This window comes from Ziziphus jujuba, chromosome 10, assembly GCF_031755915.1.
Source record: "Ziziphus jujuba cultivar Dongzao chromosome 10, ASM3175591v1".
Taxonomy (NCBI): domain Eukaryota; kingdom Viridiplantae; phylum Streptophyta; class Magnoliopsida; order Rosales; family Rhamnaceae; genus Ziziphus; species Ziziphus jujuba.
This window is the reverse complement of record NC_083388.1, coordinates 22,761,926-22,787,026: the sequence shown is the minus strand read 5'-3', so window position 1 is coordinate 22,787,026 and position 25,101 is coordinate 22,761,926. Positions and strand designations below refer to the sequence as shown.

Sequence of the window (25,101 nt, the reverse complement as noted above, 5' to 3'; positions counted from 1 at the left end):
AACTATTATATTGCTATTATTTGATACAAAGTAAATAAATAAATAAAATGATCACAAATTTCATTTCAGGATGATTATTGGTGCAGCGGCCAAGATGATGATCAAAATATCATTGTACCATTCCCCATGTGGAACTAAATGTTCATGTGGTATAAGAACACACGAATATGAAATTTCTCAATTAAAATTTTTAAGTGGGCAAAAAAGAGGGCCACAATTACTTTCAAATTTTCAATCATTCTCTCCAACCTGTCCTCCCTTTCAAGCCAGCTTGGAAGGTGACAAAAAGAAAACAGTTCAATTCTATTGGCAAATTTTCCTTACTTCATTGTTAGATTACTTTCATTGTTTGTAAAAGTTTTTTAAGTACAAAAATTTTATTACTACAATTTACATGTGAAGCCTTGTGGAAGTGCAATATGAATGGTAAGTTCAACCAATATTCGTCCTCGTTCTAGTCACATGCTCTTTTGTCTTTTTTGGTAGATGAAAAGAAAAAAAAAAAAATTATCTACAAAGATAGAATTTTGCTTTCAATCTCTTTTTGTATCTTCCTTGGTTTTTCCAAAGAAATTAAGCAGACATGGAGGAGCAACAAATAGAAATATTGGCAAGCTCACTGCTAATACAAGAAAATCAGAGGGAAGTTGGTGATGGTGGGCAGCCAAGTGAGTCTTCCTCAGTTACACTTACTGTTGTCCTCAGCTCCTTAGTTGCTTTGTGTGCCTCCTTTGTTGCAGGATATGCCGTGAGTATAAATTTAGTGAAAATAAAATTCTTTCTACTGGCAAACAATTACGTGGGTTGAAATTCTACATGTTGTGTAGAAGTCTGCTGCTTTTGATGAGGAAATGTAGCTGTACATTTTTTTTTTTCCAAAACTATTTTTGGGCTTCTTTTTTAAATTTTCAAGTATTTGTTAATGGAATGGAATAAGCTGAGAACTTGATTATTCATGATATTTTGTAGGTGGGATATACATCACCTTCTCAGTCAGCAATTATGAATGACCTGGGCCTTTCTTCGGCAGAGGTATTTGTTTATAATTCTTTTGTCATCATTATTATTTTTTATTTATTTCAAGAAGTGTGGGTTGCATACATTACCCATTTCCTCACTGCATTGTATCTGGTATCTTTTGCAGTACTCGGTGTTTGGTTCAATATTGACAATTGGAGGACTGCTAGGGGCAGCATGGAGTGGCAAAATAGCAGATTTGGCTGGCCGGAAAGGTGTAGGTTCTTCTGTTTATCCTTTAAAAATTCTCTAAATCTTATACCAAAGCTTAATTTTTTGGAGTAGTAAATACAAGCTTTTGTTATTGTTGTTTTGTTTGTTAGCCTTTTCTAAATTGTGCAGATATTGCTTAAACACGATTTTAAGTTTTCTTAATGCAGGCATTGTGGGTTACGAGTACACTTTGCATTGTGGGGTGGCTTGCTATAATATTCTCCGAGGTCTCTTATCCTTTTTAAAATTGATTCTGTAAAAAATAGGCGAATTTTATTTATTTAATATTGGTTCTGAGTTCTGACTCATGCTAAGAAATTTTTAATTTCTTGTTGAAAGGGTGCTTGGTCACTTGACATTGGAAGACTGTCACTGGGGTTTGGACTTGGGCTTGGTTGTTATGTGGTAAACAACTGTGTGAACCAGAGTACCCACATTCCATTTACTAACCTATATATGCCATGACCTTATAAAATGTTTATACTCCCTCGCCAAAGTGCAGGCACCTGTTTATGTAGCAGAAATCACACCCAAGGATATTAGGGGAGGCTTTACATCTTTTTATCAGGTAATGTTTTAGTAGGTCCAATTTCAGATAAATTAAAGAAGTTTTCTTTCTATGTTTATGTGCCTTTGTCCTATCCATTCTACAGCTAGCAACTGGTTGCGGTTCGTCAATTGCATATCTTTTCGGTTCCTTTGTCAATTGGCGTGTCTTGGCTTTACTAGGTAGTGTTTTTGTTATTAAAAATTTTCTCCGTACTATATTACTTTTCCAACCGAAAATGCTTTATGAAGTTTATTTTTTTTGGTACTCTACTTTTACAACACAAGTTGACATGAAGGTTTTCCTTTCTTTTTTTTTTTTTTTTTTTTTTTTTTTTTTTTTTTTGAAAATATAAATTTTATTTTCAGGAGCTTTTCCATGCCTAGTACAGATCCTGGGCCTGTTTCTGATTCCTGAGTCTCCAAGATGGCTAGTGAGTACAATCCAAGATCCTAACTAACGATGATTTTAAAACCCAATATGACAAATAGCTTTTGAATGTTATTGCTATTGAATTTCTTAACTTAAGGGATGAGACCACTGGATCATTTTTCTTTTTATTGGAAACTTGTGTCATTCTATAGTCTTTGAGGATGGGAGTAATGTACAGGCAAAGGTTGGTCGAGAAAAAGAGTTTGAGGCTGCTCTGCAACGCCTTAGGGGACAGAATGCTGACATTTTTCAAGAAGCAACTGAAATCAAAGTAACACACCAATTGAATACTATTATGCTTTGAATAATTAATGACTAATTGAAGTTTGAAGGTTGAATTTCTTTAAAAGTGCTTCTAAAATGGTTTACATATTTATGTTTATAGTTTATACTTTATTTGCCCTGTAAGCAAGAAGTAAGAAGATGGGCCTGTTAATTTTTCCAGGACTATACTGAAAACCTCAAAAGAATCTCAAAGGATGGAATTTTTCATTTGTTTCAGAAGAAATATGCATGGGCATTGACAGTAAGCTCCAAGAATTTAATCCCAAGTTTCCCTTTTCGTTACTGTCTGTTTGGTTACTGGAGGTGGTCAGAATTTTTTCAGGTTGGTATTGGGTTAATGGCATTGCAGCAATTTGGAGGACTCAATGGATATGCATTCTATATGAGTAGTATATTTGATTCAGCTGGTAAATTTTGCATTTGATTATAATATTATGTAACATATAGATATCATACAACGTTAAGTTTATATAAAATATGAATACATTTGGTTTGTGACAGGTTTTCCTAGTAGTGTTGGATATGTAGCAGTAGCTATTATTCAGGTTCTATACCATTTTCCATCTGTAATTGGTGCAATGTTCTTCTTTGTTAATGTCTAAGATGGAAACTTTTTGCAGCCAATGATGGGTATAGTGAGTGTAATCTTAATGGATAAATCTGGAAGACGACCCCTCGTAATGGTCAGTTAGTACGCTTTTGAAGAAGAAATTATCAAGTTTGAAAGACTGTTTATACTGAACTTGAATTTACATAAATTATTTGCTGCAGGTATCTGCAGCTGGAATGTGCTTGGGGTCCTTCCTCACGGGAGTGTCATTCTATGTACAGGTTCTTATATAAAATAATTTGTTTATGCTTACTACATTTATGTGTTTATTCCTAGTTGTAGATTTCCTTGCCTAAATAAAACATTAAGAATTAGTATGTGCAGGACCATAATCAGTCAAATGAAGTCACCCCTGCTATGGTTTTCATTGGTGTTATGGTAATGCAATTTTAACCATGAAGTTATTTATTGCTATTACTGCTCTTACGAATATATAAATTCATAAACTTGTCTAGTGAATCCATAAAACTGAAATGTTACTTCTATTCTGTTCTTGAATCAGGTATTTCTTGGATCTTATTCATTAGGGATGGGTGTAATACCATGGATTATATTGTCAGAGGTACCCCAACATTTTCTGTGCCCATTTCACTTGGTCATCTACATGTAGTTGAGACTGAAATGAAGTATTTTGTCTTTGTGAACCAGATATTTCCAATAAACATAAAGGGTTCAGCCGGAAGCTTAGCAAGTATGGTTTCTTGGATTGGAGCTTGGTTTGTTTCCTACAGTTTCAACTTCTTGTTTGAATGGAGCTCAGCAGGTAAAAAGTTTCTATTATCTCTGCCTCTCTGATCTTCTTCTTCCTCCTTCCAGTCCAATAATATTTATGTGTTAGTTTTCTGTAAAAATCTTTTCAGGGGTATTCTTTATATATTCAAGTATTTGCTGCTTTGGTTTTATATTTGTTGCAAAAATGGTACCAGAAACTAAAGGCAGAACACTGGAGGAAATACAAGCATCAGTTACTCACACAGCTCTGCACTAAGACATATGTAAGAAGCGGCCCAACAATGTATATGGAACATATTTTTCAATGAAATTATAATGAGAACAATGACAACACTTAGATCGAGAAAGTTGATCCATTATTATTATTATTCCATATGTTAGAATATTGAACATTAATTATTAAGTTGATTAAGTTAATAAAGTAAACAGATTAATCATGATGTTTGTTTGTGCACTGCATTATTGTAATGCAATCTCTTATGAACATTTATTTTTACAGTGAATAAATGCCAAATGAAACCTTTGTTTGTTTTTTCCAATCAAAATCTTTTTTGAAACACAAGCTATAAGTCAAAATGGACATAGTTCAAAAACGGCAATCCCCTAAGCGTTTTTTACCATATTATTTTTTTCCCCCTCATGAACAACCTTGTTTTTACGGAAAACCACAAGGTTCTCTGTATACTGGGCTCCAGCTAAGTTCAGTCCAGGCTACCAGCAAGTGTAAGCTGGGCTTTTCAAGATATTGTTGGTTGGGCTTTTAGCTTTAAATTAAAAGTGCATTAGACGTAAATAAATTTAAGAACTTTATGCAATTTTATCTTTCTTAATTTACAAAGACTCGGTATTAAATATTGATATGAGAATTGGTACGTGTTTTAAATTGATTTTTTTTGGTATTAAATTTCATTTTACAATAACATATAATTTTAAATTGGCATCTATTTTTTTATTTTAATTTTTTTGGGCGAATATGAAGTTTCATTAAAAGCACAAAAGACACCTCGAAAGAGGATTTACAAGGTTGCTCCAGCAGCCAGCACGTCCAAAGAACATTGATTAACAAAAGCAAATGGGAAAGAGTCCCCCTTCCTGCTGTCAAAAGAAAAAGAGGTGCTAGATCTCAAAGCAACTAAGTCAGCTAAAATATTAGTGGATCTAGGAGTAGATCCAATGCTGCATATATATCAAATTTAGTAATTAAATTTTGGTCAGCAATAATGTGATAATTTATTAATGGCTGTTAAATTAATAATAATCTATAATAATATTGAAAGACAAAATCAATGAAACAAAGCTAAATTATTCCATATCAAAATTTTGGTTAAAAATCTTGATCACTCTAGAATTGCTTAGGCCACTGAAAATGTATTAGAACAGGTGCATCGCATATGTCGGACAAACCTACTATTTTTCAAAAACTTGTCCTCATATCCTTTGTTTTCAAGATAATAAACATTCTCACATATCCTCGATCTACGTTATAACAATTAATTTTGCTTTCTGATAACAAATTAGAATTATACATTCTGAATTAGCTTTATATATTGTTGAAAAATAAAAAATAGCTATATGTTATTCGGTGTCACTGTTAATTTATTAATTATTTAATGAGAAAATTAATTGTGAAGTTATTTTGTGTTATTCTTTTTTCAAAGAAGTGAAGACTAATAACTGTCGTGTATTTGCCAAATAATAATAATAATAATAATAATAGTAATAACAATAATGATGACAGTTTATCCGTGGAATTGGAGAAATTATTCAATAATTTTCTCTTCGAATTAACAGTCATTTAACTTTTCTTAATTTTTGGTGAATAATTTAACTTTCTTTATAAACAAGGCAACAGCCTTATTATTGATTTTCATAAAAGAAGAGGGTATAATTGTCAATTTGAAAAAAAGACCGGTGCGGGATTAGGTAACGTTTGTCAGAGGAAAGACGTTAAAATGTAGAATACCCCACAAAAATAAATAAATAAATAAATAAAATAAAATAAAATAATAATAATAATAATAATAATAATAATAATAAAAACACACACACACACACACTCAGAGAAGAAAATTTAGGGCGATTCATTGTATATTGAAAGTCCACTCTGCATTTGAATGAATTAGCCTCCAGAAGTTCTGCCCAGTTTCATTGTGGGTCTCACTAAGCCCGAGCATGGAAGAGGACAAAGTGCTACTGACAAGGTCTATGCTTGAAGAAGCAAAGTGCAAGACTACTAGCCAAAATGGCTCCCCTGCCACCATTTGTGTTGTTTACAGCGCCATGGTCGCCCTCTGTGGCTCTCTCTGCATCGGCTACATTGTGAGAAACATACTTACTGAGACCATGTCCAAATATACCACAAAGTATGGCTTTTGACAAATTATGTATAATTTGTGTTACTATGCAGCTTGGATATTCTTCACCTGCTGAAGCTGGAATCATCGAAGACTTGGACCTTTCTGTTGCAGCTGTAAGTATCTATATCATATATATTTGTTATCTACTTTAATTCATTATTTTGAAATTTGAATAATAATTCACTGAACCCTTTTGAATTTGGACCATGCAGTACTCAGTTTTCGGTTCAATAGTGACAATTGGAGGGCTGGTAGGTGGACTGGCAAACGGAATGATAATTGATCTCCTAGGTCGAAGAGGAGTAAGTTTTTTTGTGCATTTACCCTTTTAGTATACTTGAAATGTGAATGTTCATTTTGATATAAACTTATAAGTTTGTGGATCATTTTTCGTGTTGGTATGGGGGCAGTCAATGTGGATCTCTGAAATTTTCAGTTTGGCCGGGTGGTTTTCAATAGCTTATGCAAAGGTTTTCTCTTCCTACTCAATAATAATTCTAATCTATTGGAAATGTCCAATTTATCATCCATATTAGCCCTTTCAAGCAGCATAAAAGGGAATTTACTAATTAATTTTGTGCCAACATTTATTCACACCAATTAGTTAATTCAAGAAGCAATGCTTGTCACAGAATGCTTGGTGGCTGGATTTTGGAAGGCTCTTGCTGGGGTTTGCGTATGCACTGCTTCACTATGTGGTAGTTGCAATACAAAGGTTCTGGTCATCAGTTTTTTACTTTTATATGCTTGATGCATATTCGTTAATCCTTTTTTTTTTTTTTTTTTTTTTCTAGACAGATACCTGTATATATTGCTGAAATAACACCAAAAGGTCTTCGAGGAAGATTTACTTCTGCTAATCAGGTATCTATATCTAGTTTCATCACTATGACAATGACAAAAATCTCTATATACTGATTTTCTTTAATTTTGTCAAGTAAACAGTTGATGGTTTCTTTAGGCATTTCACTAATTTACTTCACTGGAAATCTTGTTTCCTGGCGCACTTTGGCAGCATTTGGTAATCATCTGTTTGATTGTACTCTGTACCAATTTGACATAGAATAGAAGTTAGAGACTTTTCTATTAAGTGATATTGTTTCCAGGGGCAATTCCATCTCTGCTACAAATTTTTGGATTATTTTTCGTTCCAGAGTCTCCTAGATGGCTTGTGAGTTTAAAATATATACCATTGTCATGAAGACAGCAAAGAAAATTAAGAACCTTTAATACTTGTGTTCTTATAAATGTTTATCCGAAACTTTTTGTAGGCACAACTCGGTAAACATAAGGAGCTTGAAGCTGCTCTGCAGCTTCTTAGAGGAAAAGATGCTGACATTTCTCAAGAAGCAACTGATATCATAGTATATATACTTTTATTTTTGGAAATATCTTTGTTTGTGGAGCTTAAATGATCTTTTGGCACATAATATATATAAATATGCCCCTCATCTTTTGGCAGCATTTTACAGAAACATTTCAGAAGCAAACAAAAAGAGTTCTGGACTTGTTCCAGTGGAGATATGCTCATTCACTCACTGTAAGATGCCTTAATTAGAAATGAAATAATGACTTAATATAAATCATAGTTTGACCCTTTCTATTCATGTGCTTTTCTCACTTTTTCCACACAACTTCTATCGTTTTAGATTGGAGTTGGACTCCTCGTGCTGCAACAACTAGCGGGGAGCAATGCCATTGTTTCTTATTCAAGCTCTATATTTACAGATGCTGGTAAATCAACTACTTTTTATAATTTTTTCTTGCAAGTTGAAATCGACATAAATACATGCACATTTGGCTTTTCAAGTAGTATTGTGAATATTTTATGAACACAATTTGAACCTCTTGTTTGTCAGGCTTTTCAAGTAGCATTGGGACTATTTCAATGGCTATTATCCAGGTAGTTTGGGTTTTGTTACAACTCCATATGAATGAGACTATTGTTTTCCACGGATGTCTCAAATGTGCAGTGGATCATTTACAGATACCTTCTGTTACATTGAGTATGCTCTTGACAGATAAATTGGGAAGACGACCACTTCTATTGGTAAGAATGGAAAATGATTTGGTTATACAATTTATAGATGATTGGAAGGCTGATAGTCAGGGTATAACAATATATATATATATATATATATGCAGATATCTGCAGCGGGAATGTGCTTGAGTTGCATTCTTCTAGGCTTGTCATTCTGCTTTCAGGTCTAATCCCCAAAAATCTTTTTTAATTTCTCCATTTGTGGTGGGATTTCAAATGCTTTACATACTCTAATAGTACCTGTTAATTTTCTTATGGGCAGTTCAAGGAGCTCACTCCTATATTGGTGTATATCGGCATGCTGGTATAATAAAAATACAACATCAAACTAAAACTAGACTAAAATCTTAGCTAAAGATATGCACTTTATCTTTTTGGTGAGGTCAAGTGTATATATATATATATATATATATTTACTGAGATGGTAGTTTAAATAATCACTTATTTTAATTATTTAATGATGATAAAATTGTTATATATTGGATTTAGGGGTATTGTGTTGCAATAACAAGTGGGATGGGAGGGCTACCATGGGTTATAATATCAGAGGTAATATAATTTTATTTGTAGTTTGATGCCTAATTTACAAACTTATTAGCAAAAAGTATGAGATGGAAGTTGACAAAGCAATAAAGTTTATGAGTTTTGCAGATATTCCCTATAAATGTTAAGGGTTCAGCTGGAAGCCTTGTGACTATGGCAAACTTCTCAAGTTCTTTGATTGTAACTTTCACTTTCAAATTTATGATGGAATGGAGCTCAGCTGGTGTAACACCCTTTCCCCTGCTCTTTTTTATTTATTTTTCACCATTTCGTGCTCTTCCTAGAATACAGTTAACACAAATGTCTGTTATATGATACTACAACAGTAACTTTCTCCATTTTCTCGGGAGTTTGCGGATTAACAGTTGTTTTCATTGCGAAGCTGGTACCAGAGACTAAAGGGAGAAGTTTAGAAGAAATACAGGCCTCAATAACTGAGATTTAACTCTTTAATGAAATGAATTTCCCTTTATATTATGGACCATGTATTTATGCTCAAAGGGTTCTTCTAGGCTACATATTTGGTACACTACATTTCCATCTTTTTGGAGGAAACAAATATTAGTTTTTATATTCTTATACAGAAGTAGTGTTAAACGTTATAAATCCATCTCTTTGTTCTATCCTTAATGTGTTCTAAGAACTGCAGTGCAGGAATAGTCCATCTCCTGTGCAATTATATGGCATAGTTTGTATATTGTAGAAGAATGTTCCTGTTTTGAATTTTGATATGTTTCTGGCTTTCTAGTGAGTGAAAAACAAAAATGAGATAGATAAATAATTCTGAATAAGTTAGTGCATGATCAAATTTCCAAATAGTTATTAAGGGTTTATTTCATTTTTCTATTTATTTTTTTTGTTTCTGCAATGAGTTTTTAATATAATATGAAACATTTTAACTAATATTCCTGTACGGATAGTCTACTGGTAAAAAACATTATTTTTTCAGATAATTATCTATGCTCGAGTTCCCCCACTTCTAATATATATTAAAAAAAAAAAAATTCATAAATAACATAATCGATATCCCTACTTGAAACAGTCGATGATTGACATATAGTTCGTGTTCTCTCATACAATAATTTGAGTTGGAATTCCTATGTACGATTTGGATCGTTAGAAAAATTCAGGGTGCTACAAACAAAATCCAATGTTACAATAATGAAAGCAATAATCGCAAGTTATAAAAAACAGTAGGGAATGTGATATTGTTTGACTTGCAAGTTGCAATTACCAACTTAATTTCATAATCACATTAGAAGTCTTCATTTAGTCTTCAGGTGTTATCCATTAATATAGCTGATTGAACGAGTTTTTCTGTTTTCTTACATTCCCTGTAAATGTCAAGGCTCTATCAGGAAGCCTATTGAATTCGGCAAATTGATCATTTTCGTGGATTGTTACTTATACTTTCAATTTTACCCTGGAATGGAGCTCATCTGGTACAAAAACCATTTTCCCCCTTCTTTTTTGTTACTATATTTTTGGCTTATTTCTATATTCTAATATCTCATATTTACTAATACTTCAGGAACATTTTTTTTATTTTCTGTGTCATTTGCGGTTCAGCTGTTGTGTTCCTTGCATAGTTAGTACCAGAGACTAAAGGGAGAACTTTAAAAGAAATACAAGACTTAATAACATATATTTATTAATTAATTGTACTTTTAACAATATGAACTTTCTGACTAATAATTTTTTTGAATATATATATATATATATATTTTGGTTAAATTTACATTTTCATTTCTTTCGTTTATGGCCATGGAACTGGAATTGGATAGAAGAATTATCTGTTAAAATGTACTAAAAGTCGGTGGAAATTGTTATTGAATGTTATATAATCCATCTAAACAAATCTAAAAAGTCTCTTATTTTTATCTTCTTGATGCGCTCAGTAAAAGCAAGTAGGAAGTTTTTGTTCCAGCCCGGATGGTATAAAATATGAATCCGATGGAAATAAATTACATGAGATTTAATTTACCCCTCCCCAAATTCATCAGAGAAAAAAAAAAAAAAAAAAAAGGAAAGAAAAACCTTTCGAGATTTGTTTTTATTTATCAACGAGAGTTCCTATTAAATCCATATGCCTAAAGTGAGTGGAACTCACATGAAAAGATGATGAGGCCTAAGGTCAGATTTGGGCCATATGGGCTCAAGTTTTGAATTGAAGAGAACATAGTTGTCCATTTGGAAGTCTTTGGGTTGGGTGGACTCAACTGGGAGGCCTCGTGGTGTGAGATTGCATGTATTGGTCATTTCACTTGTATGGTAAATTCACATGTAAGTAAAAGTAAATAAATAAAATAAAATTCACCTGTGACATTCTTATATATATATATATATATATATATAAAATATTAAAAAATTATTATTATTGTTATTTTTTTAAACTATCTGCAGATGACATGATGAATAGGAAGGAATATACTTCACCATAAAGTGGAAGACAATTCGAGATTAAATTTTAATTTGACAATTCCTAAAGGGGGAGAATTTATGCATGATTTCTCGACGAAATTAGATTAGAGAAATATATATATATATATATATATATATATTTTTTTTTTTTAAAAAAAAAAATTGCTTCTCTTTTCTGCAAAGTTTTTTATACATTGTTCACAAAGAAAAAAAGCTATGTAAGAAATGCTTGGTGCTTAGTATTTTTTTTAAAAAAAAGAAAGAAAGAAAGAAAGAAATGATGTTTGTTTCTCATTCTTAATATAAATGATTTTTTTTTTTTTTTGAAAAAAAGAAATGCTTGATGCTTGCGAAACAAATGACAGTGTCAAAAATCAACGCTGTTCTTTTTATTATTATTATTATTATTATTATTTTTTACTAAAATTTTCAATGCTTTTAAAATACAAAACATGCGATGTTTTCTTATAGATTAGAGACGAGCCAACGGTACGCGCATGCAGGAATCTCGCTTTTCTTTATTAGAGCTTGGAGGATGACCGATTTTCTTCCAAGATTAGATCAGGTATTATAGTGGTAATATTGACCTAATTACATTAAATGATTTATTATTAGTTCTAAAACTACAATTAAACCACTGTGATTTGAGAATTATAGTATATGTATTATATAGTTCGTATCTTTTATTCCCTAATTTATAGAGTCTATATGTGGCAAAAGTATCTTCAAATATTCAGTTGTGACAGTGTAAATATAAACCTGTGTCATCAATAATAGAATTGATTCCTTTTCCATCATAATTCTACAACTACAGGTCAACGGTGACTCCCAAAACTTGAATCAATAGTTGTTCATTTTCAAAGGATATGTATGATTTCGTTACTTCAATTCTTTAGATCAGTAGGTAATTTTGATTTTTTGTTTATTAAGCTAGCTAACCTTTTTATTTTCCCCCCTTTTCTGTCATCTAGTTCATTGGCAAAGTCTTATTTCTTTATCCATTTTTATTTTAAGTCAATCAAAAAATACCCCCAAAAAATAAAGAAGAATACTTATTGATTACTTTTTGTAATCTGGGATGTATAATATCAACTACAAACATTTTCTTTTGGAATCAACTAAAAACATGAACGATCCTTTTTTTTTTTTTTTTGGGGGGTAAGATACAAACATGAATGATCAGAAGGTACTTAAATTTTCATTTCTATAAAGTAGAAGGACAATTGATCCAATTGATTAGTTTTAAAATTTAATCCATCCCTTTATTCTATCCTTATTGTGTTCTAAGTATTGCAATTGGGAATAGTTCATCTCCTGCGCAATTATATTTATGTCCTAAGCTTTGAAGGTTAAAAAGAAAAGAAAAATCCAAGCACCATTTAGCAAAGTTGTTATAAAGATTTATGAACTACTACGCAGAATGGTCCTAGCTATATATGTGTCTAGCTTTCTATAGAATAAAAAGGGAAAATTAGAGAGAAATAAGTTAATGCATGACCAAATATCTCAATGTTTTTCGAGGAATTTCTAAAACTTTTCTTTTTCTTTTAGTTTTTGCAATTAGTTTCTAATATCATTTGAACAATCTCGAATAGGATGTTAGATGACCCTAAGAAAAAAAGTCCATCGACTATTACCCCAAAAAAAAAAAAAAAAAAAATGGTCCAGTGACATATAATCCTTGCTGTCTTCTACAATAATTTGAGTTGGATTTCATTTATGATTTTTATAAGCATGGTTCAACCAAGCAAATTGATCAATCATTTTTATTAAAGATTGAGGTTTAATTCAATGGTAAAACCATTCAGAATATACTTTTAGATTCAAAATTCAAATTTTAATCTGGATGAAATTTTTTTCTCTTCAATTATAGTGGGAATAATATTAGCAAAAGAAAAAAATCATTCTTATTATAATAATGATAGAATTATAAAAATATTTATCAAATACTGATATCATGAATATGTCAACACTTATCATTTGGCAAACATTTTAATGTCTATAGTTTTACTATTTTAATTATCAACACACTTAAGTGCACTAGGAAAATTTCAAATTCAAATTAAAAAAAATAAAAAAATCATGGTTGGTGAAGCGGTCAGAACAATTTGTCAGCGAGCAAGTTGCTAGATTCAAGAACATATTCGATTCGAGTTGTTAGAAAAATTCAAGAGTGCTAGACAAAATCTAGTGTTACAATGTTGGAAGCAACAATTACAAGTAACAGTACGGAATGTGATATTATTTGACTTTCAGGTTGCAAATATATACTACCAACTTAATTTCATAACCACATGTAAAAAAGTCTTCATTTCGTAGGTTTAATTTAGGTGTTAACCGCTAATGACTTTACAAAGTTCAACTTCCACCTCACACAGTTTATGTTTTCGATTGGAACCAATCAATATCGCTTTTTAATTCCTAAATATTATATTTAAGGGGATTGATTTTGGTTTTGATTAGGCTTATGTAGGTGAACAAAATGACACTAATTTTTTGAATGTGTAAAAATATTGAAAATATTAGAAATTGATAAATAAATCATTTCAAAAAGATGAAGACTAAATAAATGAAGCATTTTTATAATTAAAAAGAAAATAATTAATTATTCAAACTATATGTGTTAGAGTTAGTGACCCGAATTCTTATTGACCCGATCCGAAAAGTTCGCGGTGCGACCCATTTGGTGAAACTAATTTTGGAGAAAAATTTGGGGCTCTATGGTGGAAACGGAGGTTTCGGGCCGATTTTAGGGTTTCTTCTGTACTATATATTTTTGGTTTTCGGCTGTAATTTGGGGTTTTTAGGGTATCACGAAATTTAGCTCACCTTTGTACCAATTTTTCGATATTGGATTTGCTTCTCCCTTTCCGTGGTTTTTCCCGTCAAAAATTTTCACATAAATTGTATATTTGTTCTTCACTTTCTTTGTTTCCATTGCCTCTCAATTCCGTAACAATATGCGATGAATCATGATGTAAATGGAACATATTTGACAATTTGATAATAAAAGTTAGAAACAAGGCTCGTGACTATGACTTGCACTTGGAAATATAAATCAATAATTTCGAGTCGCGTCAGCTTTTTGTCATTAATAATGGCCATTTTATTCTCCACCAAAAAAAATAATTAAATAAAATAATTGCTATCTCGTATTTTATTTTATTCATATAATTTTAAGAAAGAAAATCCACTTGTCTCTTTCTTCTCCTTTTCGCTTTTAGAAGAGAGAGATTCATATACTATACATTTCCTCTCTCTCTCTTCCAAATTATTGGTTTCAATGGACTTGGTTCCATACACTGCAAAAAATGGTTCACTGGTATGGTCCGCTATAAATAACAATGAATGTTTACAAATATATAATAATAAACATTAATTATTTCATGAAGTATGCACCATCATGTGCATTATAGTATTATATGTGCATAATTACCCTGTTGTACCGTTTTATCGATCATCTTCTTATTAGAGTTAAGTTGGTCCTACATAATAAATTATGTGTACATTTTTTTCACCTAGTATTATTGCATTCCATGTTACTACAATATAATAAGTATATCCTTTCCTCATATTTTTATACTTTAATCCTATATTACTCTTTATTTTTTTTTGAGATTAAAGTCAGTTTTATTAATTAACGAGAAGAATCCGCCACATTTTTCTTATATAAGTCTCTGCATGACGTTAATTGCACACTAAAATTCCACTAACCGGCCGCAGTGACTGTGATACCATACACCAGAATATTATAATAGCTAGCTTTTCATGTCCTCTTTCGAAACATAATTGATTGATTTGGCCTCAATTTCCCCGTTTGTCTCGCCAATTGCTCAACGAAGCACCATCAATCTCGGACTTCTCTCATTCAGTCATTCTTTGACTGTTTGTTTTTCATTTTTTTTCTTCCTCATTTTATATACCAAAGAAACTAATTAGAGAATGAGAGAAAACATGGAAGAGGGGCTACTGACAAGGTCTCCTCTGCTTGAAGAATCAAAGTCTGAGGCTGATGATGACACACAGACGAATGACTCCCCAGCAACCATTGTTGTTGTTCTTAGCACCTTGGTCGCACTCTGCGGCTCTCTCTCCTGCGGCTGCATTGTAAGTACCATGGTAATACGTATAACGTATATTTTACCATGGTAATACATATAATATATTTTTATCTTTTTGGCTCATCATCATCGTCTACTTAGTTTATAATTATGTTAAATGCAGTTAGGATATACCTCACCTGCTGAATCTGGGATCATTCAGGACTTGAGCCTTTCAGTTTCAACTGTAAGCATCAACTACTTACTTGTCACGTATTAATCACAAATTTTATAAGCTGGAAAGCAATTTAGCACAATTTAATTATTTCTATAAGCCGGGTGAGAGAAAGAAGAATGTCTAAGCAGCTTGTGTCATCGTGTCTTTTGCAATTGCAAAAGTAGTTCTGCAGCATCTAGAATTCTAGTATTCAACAAATATGATTACCATGTTTTGTGTGTGCTTGTGGATCAAAATTTTGTACATCTAGAACTTAGTCTATCATCTCCTTAAATATTAAGTAACTTATAAAAAATTTGCTGAACTCAAATGAAATTATTTTTATCCCCTGCTTCTGGATTAACCCTATTGAATTTGGGTTGTGCAGTACTCAGTTTTTGGTTCGATAGTGACAGTTGGAGGAGTGGTAGGTGGACTAGTAAATGGAAGGATAACAGACCGCATAGGTCGTAGAGGTGTAAGTTTTTGTATTACCCTTAATTCCATTCCTGATATAAAACGTTTAATTTCATATAACTAAACAAATGTCAACTCCTTTCCTATTGATATTTTGATACAGACAATGTGGTTCTCTGAAATAGTCAGTATGGCAGGGTGGTTTTCAATAGCATTTGCAAAGGTTTTCTCTGCCTTCTCCATAAAAGTTGTAATTCATTTGATGTGGTATCGTGTTCAATTTATCTTTCTTGCTCAATTAAGATCTTCAAAGCTGCATAAGGAGTGAGAATTTTGCAAACACAGTTTTGCAAAGAATGTATTTGACTGTTTTGGCTCTCTCTACCCCTGCCTTACTGTGTTCGACTAATATATTCTAGAATTAATACTTTTCACAGAATGCTTGGTGGCTGGACTTAGGAAGAGTATTATTGGGGTTTGGAATGGGGGTCTTTTACTATGTGGTAATTGAAATAAGGTTTTTAACAGTTACTGCTATGCAGAATGCACAATACAATAATTAAATTCTCGTTCCCTATCAGGTTCCTGTATATATTGCTGAAATAACACCTACAAATCTTCGAGGAACATTTACTTCGGCTAATCAGGTATAATTCAATGACAATGAATTTGACAGGAAGAATTTGTCTATTGATTTCTAATATCACAATCCTTTATTTTGTCAAGTGAACAGTTTATGAATTGTTTTGGAATTTTACTAATGTACTGCATTGGAAATTCTGTGACCTGGCGTGCCTTGGCTGTAATTGGTAAATCATTTGTTTGATTCCATTCTGTATAATTTTATAGATCTAAAATTATGGTGCACTACTAATAAGTGATTTTCTTTCCAGGTGCTATTCCATCTCTGCTCCAAATTCTAGGACTGTTTTTCATTCCAGAGTCTCCCAGGTGGTTGGTGAGTCCGATATATATACCTTTCAGTTGAAGGCAACGAAGAAAGAAGAATGCAAAATACGTGTTCCTTTTTAATTTTCATGAGTGACTACTCAAATATAAAAAAAAGAATTTAAAGCTATGAAACATTGGGCAGAATCTTCATATGATTGTTTCTAATTTTTATAGGCAAAAGTTGGTAAACATGAAGAGCTTGAAGCCAGCTTGCAGTCTCTCAGGGGAAAGAATGCTGACATTTCTCAAGAAGCAGCCGATATCATAGTAATCAACAATTTCTTGTTCTTATGGAAGAGCAGCTATTTTTTGATGTCAGCTGGCAGAAAATTCTGACGTTTAGTAAATATTTAACTTGTGCTTAAACATGTTCTGGAACTAAATTAAGAAATCAAATTTGCTTTCACTTTGTTGCAGGATCATACAAAAACCTCTCAGAAGCACTCAGAAAGATTTCTGGACTTGTTTCAACGAAGATATGCTCTTTCGCTCATTGTGAGCTGTTAAAACCATAAAAGAAGTAATGACCTAAATAATATAGAGTTTTGCATCTTGCTAATCATAAAGGTCGATCCTTCTTTTCTATGTATATATTGGATTTTTTTAGGTTGGAGTAGGGCTCATGATACTGCAACAACTTGGAGGGAGCAGTGCAATTGTTTATTATGCAAGCTCTATATTTTCAGATGGTTGTAAATTAAATAAATTATATTAGTATGCTTCTGTGTGTTAAACTTGATACTGAATTGGAACCATTTCCTAGTAGCTTAACATCCAAGCTAAGATTCTCTTTTGACTTAAGCTTCTGGGTTTGATATTAACTTAACACAACAGTTTTATAATGGTTTCATATCTTAGAGTGACAAAAAATTAATCAAAAAAACATAGTCTAAGTTTCTGAAATTTGACAGGTTTTTCAAGTAGTATTGGGACTTTAACAATGGCTATTATCCAGGTACTTGATTGTTGTAATAATTGCTTGTAAATTAAGAACTATACTACATTCATGTCTAAATATCTGTATGATTCATTTTCTAGATACCTGCCAATGGTTTGAGTTTGCTTTTGACGGATAAATTAGGAAGACGACCTCTTCTAATGGTGAGAATGGAAAATAATTTTGTCTCATATGTGTGATGTAGAAGATAAAAAAGTTTTTCTTTATAAATCCATATCTACCTATGTATACAGATATCTGCAGCTGGAATGTGCTTTGGTAATTTTCTTCTAGGCTTGGCGTTCTGCTTTGAGGTACAAGCCCAAAATCCTGATACTTGTCCATATATGGTAGGGTTGGCTTTATCCATAAGTTATCCCATATACTTGAGTTTGTTAAATTCAGGGCATCGACCAGTTGAAGAAGCTAACTCCGATTATTGTGTTTATCGGCATCCAGGTATATACAAATGAAAAAAAAACACTAAATAACTCACTAGATAGACTAACACATGTGTTGCTCTTCTCAAGATCAATTATGCTAACAATAAGATAGGAGTTCTGCGCTTATTTAAATTATATATGCACAAAGATTGTGTTACACTGTTATCTTTTTGGGCACAGTGCATACAAATTTGCAATTTGGTTATTATTCTTTCCCACATGCAACCTTAGGATGATAAAGGACTCTAGTAATATTGATAGATTGCTGTTGACTTCAGGGGTGTTGTGTAGCGTATCCACTGGGCATGGCAGGATTACCATGGGTTATAATGTCAGAGGTATACATACAGCTTTGTTACTCTTGTCTAATTTACATATTTTATCATGATTAAGTATGATATAGCTTACTTAATGAGTTTTTCCATATTTAGATATTCCCTGTAAATGTAAAGGGTTCAGCTGGAAGCCTAGTGAGCTTGGCAAATTGGTCATTTTCTTGGATAGTTACATACACTTTCAATTTTATGATGGAATGGAGTTCATCAGGAACATTTTTCATATACTCTGTCATTTGCTGTTCAGCTGTTGTGTTTATTGCAAAGCTAGTTCCAGAGACTAAAGGACGAACTTTAGAAGAAATACAAGACTCAATAACACAGATTGATTAATTGTACACTAAACAATGTGAACTTCCTGTTGTATTTGGTAATATGTATTGGTTCAAAAGGGCTAGCTATTATGTGCCACAATCTAAAACTACTAATTTTTGCTGACTTTGCATTTTCATTGCCTTCCTTTTTATGTATTAAATTTACAGGTCCTTGGTTTTATATTTATTTATTGTTATTTTTTATTAAACAGGACATTGTTACTTAATGTTTTCAAATCCAACTAATTTTGCATTCTCCTTACCGAGTTGTTTTTAATTTTTTTTTTTTTTTAAGTCCGTATATTAATAATTAGCTACTGGCTGCAGATATAAAACTCAACCATAAATAAGCTTATTCCCGAATCTTTTGTACCAGAGTTGGTATTGAATATTTGTAACGCCTTCAAAACGCCATGCCATATTTCATATTCCCACATCTGATTTTCTTCTACTTCAACAACAATTGTTGGTATATATCTAATTCTCAACTTCTCCATCTCTTGGAATTATTTTTTTTTTCCAGAAAAAATATATTTTTTTTTTCTAATTTCTTTGCAGAGGATGTATTTGGAAATTTATGAATACCTTTTTTTTTTTAATTTATTACTATTTAGGATATGAAAGATTTTCAACCTAGATCAGGATTTAACCATAAACTTGAAGGTATATTTTTTAATAATTTTACTACTAAATCGAACCTACAAATATAAAATTCAAGGATGCCCCAGACAAGGTCCAACAAAGTTTTAGGTGTATTACAATAATGAAAGCAATAATCCTAATAAATAACAATACGCATGTTATATGATTAATGATAAATGACTTGCAAAGATATATTACAAACTTGCATAATCACATTAAAATTCATCATTCAAACAAAGTAAAGCATATATAATTTAGATGTTGACCATTATGACTTGCAAAAAGTTTCAACTTCCATGTTACACTTATGTTTTGAGTTGGAAGCTATATTCATTTTTTTGGGGTAAATCTATTTGTATCACCAAACAATCCCACTTTTTTAATTTAATAATATATTAAAAGGGTTTGACTTGGGATTTGGGTTAAGATTAAAGAGGTGATCGCAAAATGACCAAAAAAAATATGTCGAATTAACGCATAAAATAAAAAAATGCAAAAATTAGAAACTGATGAACAAATCATTTCAAGCAAAAATAACAATAATTAAAAAAAGAAATGGATGAATAAATGGAACATTTCCTAATTACAAAAATAATAATAATTTTTCTAACAAAAGGTTCTCAGCACCATGGTTGCCCTCTGCGGCTCTCTATGCAGTGGTTGTGTTGTAAGTATAATCAATATTATTTTACAAAAGATTCCCATCTTTTTCCCCCTAATTAAATAAAGAAGAAAACAGCTTTGGGATATTGGTCATGTTTCCTTATAGAATCATGGACCCAAAAAACTGTCAACCGTTAAATATTGCTGATTGAATGAGTTTTTCCTTTTTCAGATATTCTCTGTAAATATCTTTGGCTCATTTCTATAGTCTAATATGTCATATTTACTAATACTTCAGGAACATTTTTTATTTTCTGTGTCATTTGCTGTTCAGCTGTTGTGTTTGTTGCAAAGTTAGTATCAGATACTAAAAGGAAAACTATAGAAGAAATGCAAGAGTTAATAACATATTTATTAGTTAACTGTACTCTTAACATTATGAACTTTCTTACTATTGACTTTTTTGTATATATATATATATATATATTGGTTAATTTTTACATTTTCGTTGCCTTCTTTTATGGCCATGGAACTGGAATTGGATAGAAGAAATATCTGTTAAAATGTACCAAAAGTCGGTGGAAATTGTTATTGAATGTTATACAATCCATCTAAATAAATCTAAAAAGTCTCTTATTTTTATATTCTTCATGTGCTCGGTAAATTTTGACTCTTACCCCATATTTATATATGTGTTATGTGTTTGTTACTTTATACATGTCAACAAATCGAACAACTCTTGACCCAGAAAAAAAAAAAGAACAACAACTAGGAAGTTTTTTTTACAGTCCGGATGGTATAAAATATGAATCCGATGGAATAAAATTATATGAGATTTACCCTTCCCCCAATTCATCATCATTCAAAAAAATTAAAAAAATAAATAAATAATAAATAAAAACTTTGTGAGATTTGTTGTTATATAACAATTAACAACGAGAGTTCCTATTCAACCCATATGCCCAAAATGAATGAACTCACAAGAAAAGATCATGAGGCCCAAGGGCTCGTATTTGGGCCATATGAGCTCAGGTTTTATATAGAAGAGAACGTTGTTGTCCAATTGGAATGCTTCGGGTTGGGTCTTAAACGTGGCCGTAGAAAGTGATAAGGATTCAGCTGGAAAGGCTTGTGGTGTGAGATTACATATATTGGTCACTTCAGTTATGTATTAAATTCACATGTTAACAGTACTCCAAGGAAAAATGGATAAATAAAATAAAATAAAATAAAATAAAATAGAATAAAATAAAATTCACATGTAACATTCTATATATGTATATGTATTTTAAAAAATTATTTTCTTTGAAACTATCTCCGGATGACATGATGAATAGCTGGGCATATACTTCACTATAAAGTGGAAGACAATTCCTGATTAAATTTTAATTTTACAATTCTTAAAGGGGGAGAATTTATGCATAATTTCTGGACGAATTTAAATTAGAAAAATATATATTTAAAAAATTACTTCTCTTTTCTGGAAAGTTTGTAACATTGTACATTATTCACAAAAACAAAAAGCTATGTAAGAAATGCTTGGTGCTTAATATAAAATCAAAAAAAAAAAAAAAGATTTTTGTTTCTCATTCTTAATATAAATGATTTTTTTTAATCAAATAGTATAATTGATGTTTTTTTTAAAAGAAATGCTTGGTATTTGAGAATCAAATGGCAGTTTCAAAAATCAAGTCTGTTCTTTTTTTTTTTTTTTTTCCTTTCTTTTAAACTAAATTTTCAATGCATTTAAAATACAAAACATGCAATGTTTTGTTATAGATCAAGATGGGATAATTTCGTTAATCTTCCTTTATTTTTTCTTTTTTTATATTACAACTTGGATTGGAGGATTATGTCTTTTTCATTCAAGATTTGAACCTATGGTAATATTGACATAATTACAGTAAATGATTTATTATTAGTTTATTTGTTCCTTTACAATTTAAAACTCATCAATTAAACCCCCCTTTTTTTTTTTTGCTGTATCAATTAACCCCCTTATTGCTAATGAAATTGTTTTCGGTCCATGAAATTAACCGCCCAAACGGTTATAGTTAGTAATCCTTAAAAAAAAAAAAAAAAAAAAAAGGGTTATCGTTAACCCTAGATAGTTCAATTAATAAATAAATTCCGAAATCACAGTGGTGTAATTGTAATTATACAAAACATCAATATGAAAGGAAATAATCTGTCATTATTTCCCATATCTCATATCTGTATTATTGTATATGTATTATACAGTTCGTATATTTTATATCCAAGTTTATAGTGTCTATATGTAGCAAGAGTATCTGTAAATATTCAATTGTAACAGTGTACATATATACACATATATATACTTGTATCATGAATAATAGAATTAATCTCTTTTCCATCATAATTCTATAAATACAGGTCAATGGTAACTTGAAAGAGTAGTTGTTGACTTTTAAAGGATATGTATGATTTCGTTACTTCAATTCTTTTCATCAGAAAGTAATTTGGATGTTTAGCTAAGATAAAATTCCACATTAAGGTTTTGCCATTTTTTATTCATTGGAAAAGTCCTTTTTCTTTTTTTTTTTTAATATAAATAAATAAATCAAAAAATACCCCAAAAAATATAAATAATACTTATTGATTGCTTTTTGTAATCTGAGATTTATAATATCAAATGCATTTTTTTTTTGGACAATCGACTAAAAACATGAATGATCTTTTTTTTTCTTTTTTTTTTTTTTTGTGTGGTTATGATATAATCATGAATAATCAGAAGGTAATAAAATTTTCATTCTATAAAGTGAGACAATAGATCCGATAATTCCAATTGATTAATTTTGTTATATTCAACAATCATCAGAATTTAATCCATCCCTTTGTTCTATTCTTATTATTATTATTATTATTATTTTTAAGCTTAGAAATGGGGTTGTATTAACCAAAAAAGGAGGCAAAAATACAGCAACATAAAGGCCTAAATCAGGTAGTAGCAGTAGAGCCACTTTCCTGATTCAAAACCTCAGCAAAATATCCAGAATACAAAAGATGGTGTAAGCCAACACTACGAACATTCAAAAGGTCCCACCTAGACACTATATGAGCTAACTTGTTGTTGTTTCTTGGGACACAAGCAAAACAGATAAAATGAAAAAAAGAACGCAAGTCTAGGATTTTATTAATGAACCCGGAGATAGACCAGTAGCTAGAGGCGTTAATCGGGTGGTTGAGACTTTGAATGACAGCTTTGGCATCACTTTCACAGCAGATACTGAGGTATCCGTCTTCGATGGCCACATAAACTGCTTTGAGAATGGCAGCCGCTTCTGCTGCTTCGGGAATGTCAATATTTAGCTTGAGCGACTTAACTTTAACAACTCTGCGCTCATAATTCCTCATCACCACTCCAATGCCCGCAGCACCATTGTGTTCTGAGTATCGCAATATAAGAACAGTTCATCTCCTGCTCAATTATATTTAAATGTCCTAAGCTCTGAAGGTCAAAAAGAAAAAAAAAAAATTAAAAAAAAATAAAATTCAAGCACCATTCAGCACAGTTGGCACTAAGATTTCTGAAGTATTACAGAAGAATGGTCCTAGCTATATGTGTGTCTGGCTTTCTAGAGAGTAAAAGGGAATATTAGAGAGAAAAATATTGGAAATAAGTTAGTGCATGACCAAATTTGTGAATTTTTATCAAGGAGCTTCTAGTACAATTCTTTTTCTTTTTATTTTTGCAACAAGCTTCTAATATCATTTGAACAATCTTCTTTTTTTTGTTTTTCCTCTCCCTCTTGAAATAATCATTTGAACAATCCTAACTTTCATGTTTGAGTTGGATTTTCCTTATGATTTTTAGACGCGTGGTTCAATGAAGCAAATTGATCAATCATTCTTATTACAAGTATTCAAAGACAGTCAATAGGCAATACCACTAAAATTATATCTTTAGATTTAGAGTTTAAATTATCTTAATTTAGGTCAAATTTTTTGTGCTTAATTGTAGTGAATTTAATATTAAAAAAATTTATTTTTATTACAATAATACTAAAATTATAAAAATACTTACCAAATATTTTTATAAATAAGTTAACAGTTGTCATTTCATAAATGTTTCGGCGTTATAATATTATTATTCTTATTATTAACACATTTAACAGATTCACTATGCAAGTTCCAAATTTGAAAAAAAAAAAAATTATTGATGGTTGGTGAAGTGCTCAGAACAATTTTCAGCGAGTAAGTAGCAAGATTAATATATTCCATTCGGGTTGTTAAAAAACATTCAAGGATGCTACACAAAATCCAATGTTACAACAGTGGAAGCGACAATCTCAAGTAATTATAAAAGTACAAAGAGTGATATTATTTGAGTTGCAGCTTGCGAATATATATTACCAACTTAATTTCATAATCATATTTTAAAAAGTCTTCATTTAGTAGGTATAATTTAGGTGTCAACAGGTAATGACTTAAAAAAGTCCAACTTACATCTCACACAAGTTATATTTTCGGTTGGAAGGTATTAATGATTTGTGACCAGTCAATGTCACTTTTTAATTTCTAAATATTATATTTATAAGGGATTGATGTGGGTTTGATTAGGATCATATAGGTGTACAAAATGATACAAATTTTTTTGTATGTGTAAGAATAAAGAAAATATTAGAAATTGATGAATAAATCATTTTAAAAAAAAAGAATAAATAAATGAATAACTGAAGCATTTTTCTAATTAAAAAGAAAATAATTAATTATTCTAATTATATGTCATGAATCATGATGTAAAAGGAACAAATTTGACAGTGTGGTTTGATATAAAAGGTAGAAACGAGGCTTGTGACTATGACTTGCATTTGCAAACCAATAATTTCAAGTCATATACAGTGCGTCAACCTTTTGTCATTCATAACCACCGTTTTAATCTTCACCTAAAAAATAAACAACAACAACAACAACAATAATAATAATTATTATAATTAAATAAAATAATCGCCATTTTAATTTTAAATTTATTCATATAATTTG

The 25,101-nt window shown here is 31.0% G+C and overlaps 3 protein-coding genes across 15 annotated transcripts; all 3 read left to right on the top strand.

Moving 5' to 3' along the window:
* The first annotated feature begins 463 nt into the window (after positions 1-463).
* LOC107412068 (sugar transporter ERD6-like 5) lies at positions 464-4,276 on the top strand. 3 transcript variants are annotated; one of them, XM_048469070.2, is made up of 18 exons: positions 464-748; positions 970-1,032; positions 1,145-1,234; positions 1,398-1,457; positions 1,570-1,635; positions 1,733-1,798; positions 1,884-1,959; positions 2,146-2,210; positions 2,388-2,480; positions 2,655-2,735; positions 2,817-2,901; positions 2,996-3,039; positions 3,115-3,177; positions 3,266-3,319; positions 3,429-3,482; positions 3,607-3,666; positions 3,753-3,867; positions 3,965-4,276. In XM_048469070.2, the coding sequence occupies exons 1-18, from the start codon at positions 584-586 to the stop codon at positions 4,090-4,092; spliced, it is 1,428 nt and encodes a 475-aa protein (XP_048325027.2). In that variant the 5' UTR covers positions 464-583; the 3' UTR covers positions 4,093-4,276. The 3 variants fall into 3 exon arrangements, with proteins under 3 accessions (XP_048325027.2, XP_048325026.2, XP_048325028.2); XM_048469069.2 differs by having other exon boundaries at positions 466-748; positions 3,266-3,325; XM_048469071.2 differs by having other exon boundaries at positions 519-668; positions 3,266-3,325.
* Positions 4,277-5,882: 1,606 nt separating this feature from the next.
* Positions 5,883-9,400, top strand: LOC107412082 (sugar transporter ESL1). Of its 11 annotated transcripts, none has more exons than XR_007239321.2 (18): positions 5,883-6,155; positions 6,244-6,306; positions 6,406-6,495; positions 6,604-6,663; positions 6,798-6,908; positions 6,992-7,057; positions 7,139-7,214; positions 7,300-7,364; positions 7,465-7,557; positions 7,656-7,733; positions 7,843-7,927; positions 8,053-8,096; positions 8,181-8,243; positions 8,339-8,398; positions 8,497-8,538; positions 8,724-8,783; positions 8,870-9,000; positions 9,104-9,400. XR_007239321.2 is itself a non-coding variant. In XM_048469064.2 (18 exons), exons 1-18 carry the CDS (start codon positions 6,009-6,011, stop codon positions 9,220-9,222), a joined length of 1,392 nt encoding a protein of 463 aa, XP_048325021.2. In that variant the 5' UTR covers positions 5,883-6,008; the 3' UTR covers positions 9,223-9,400. The 11 variants fall into 11 exon arrangements, 8 of the variants coding, with proteins under 8 accessions (XP_048325021.2, XP_048325020.2, XP_048325019.2 ...); XM_048469064.2 differs by having other exon boundaries at positions 6,826-6,891; positions 8,886-9,000; XM_048469063.2 differs by having other exon boundaries at positions 6,826-6,908; positions 6,988-7,057; positions 8,886-9,000.
* Positions 9,401-14,889: 5,489 nt separating this feature from the next.
* LOC107412045 (sugar transporter ESL1) lies at positions 14,890-19,016 on the top strand. Its single transcript, XM_048467899.2, has 17 exons — positions 14,890-15,305; positions 15,423-15,485; positions 15,844-15,933; positions 16,036-16,095; positions 16,310-16,375; positions 16,454-16,519; positions 16,606-16,681; positions 16,766-16,830; positions 16,998-17,090; positions 17,241-17,318; positions 17,431-17,515; positions 17,735-17,778; positions 17,862-17,924; positions 18,015-18,074; positions 18,166-18,219; positions 18,482-18,541; positions 18,635-19,016. The coding sequence occupies exons 1-17, from the start codon at positions 15,141-15,143 to the stop codon at positions 18,869-18,871; spliced, it is 1,425 nt and encodes a 474-aa protein (XP_048323856.2). The 5' UTR covers positions 14,890-15,140; the 3' UTR covers positions 18,872-19,016.
* Positions 19,017-25,101: the final 6,085 nt, after the last annotated feature.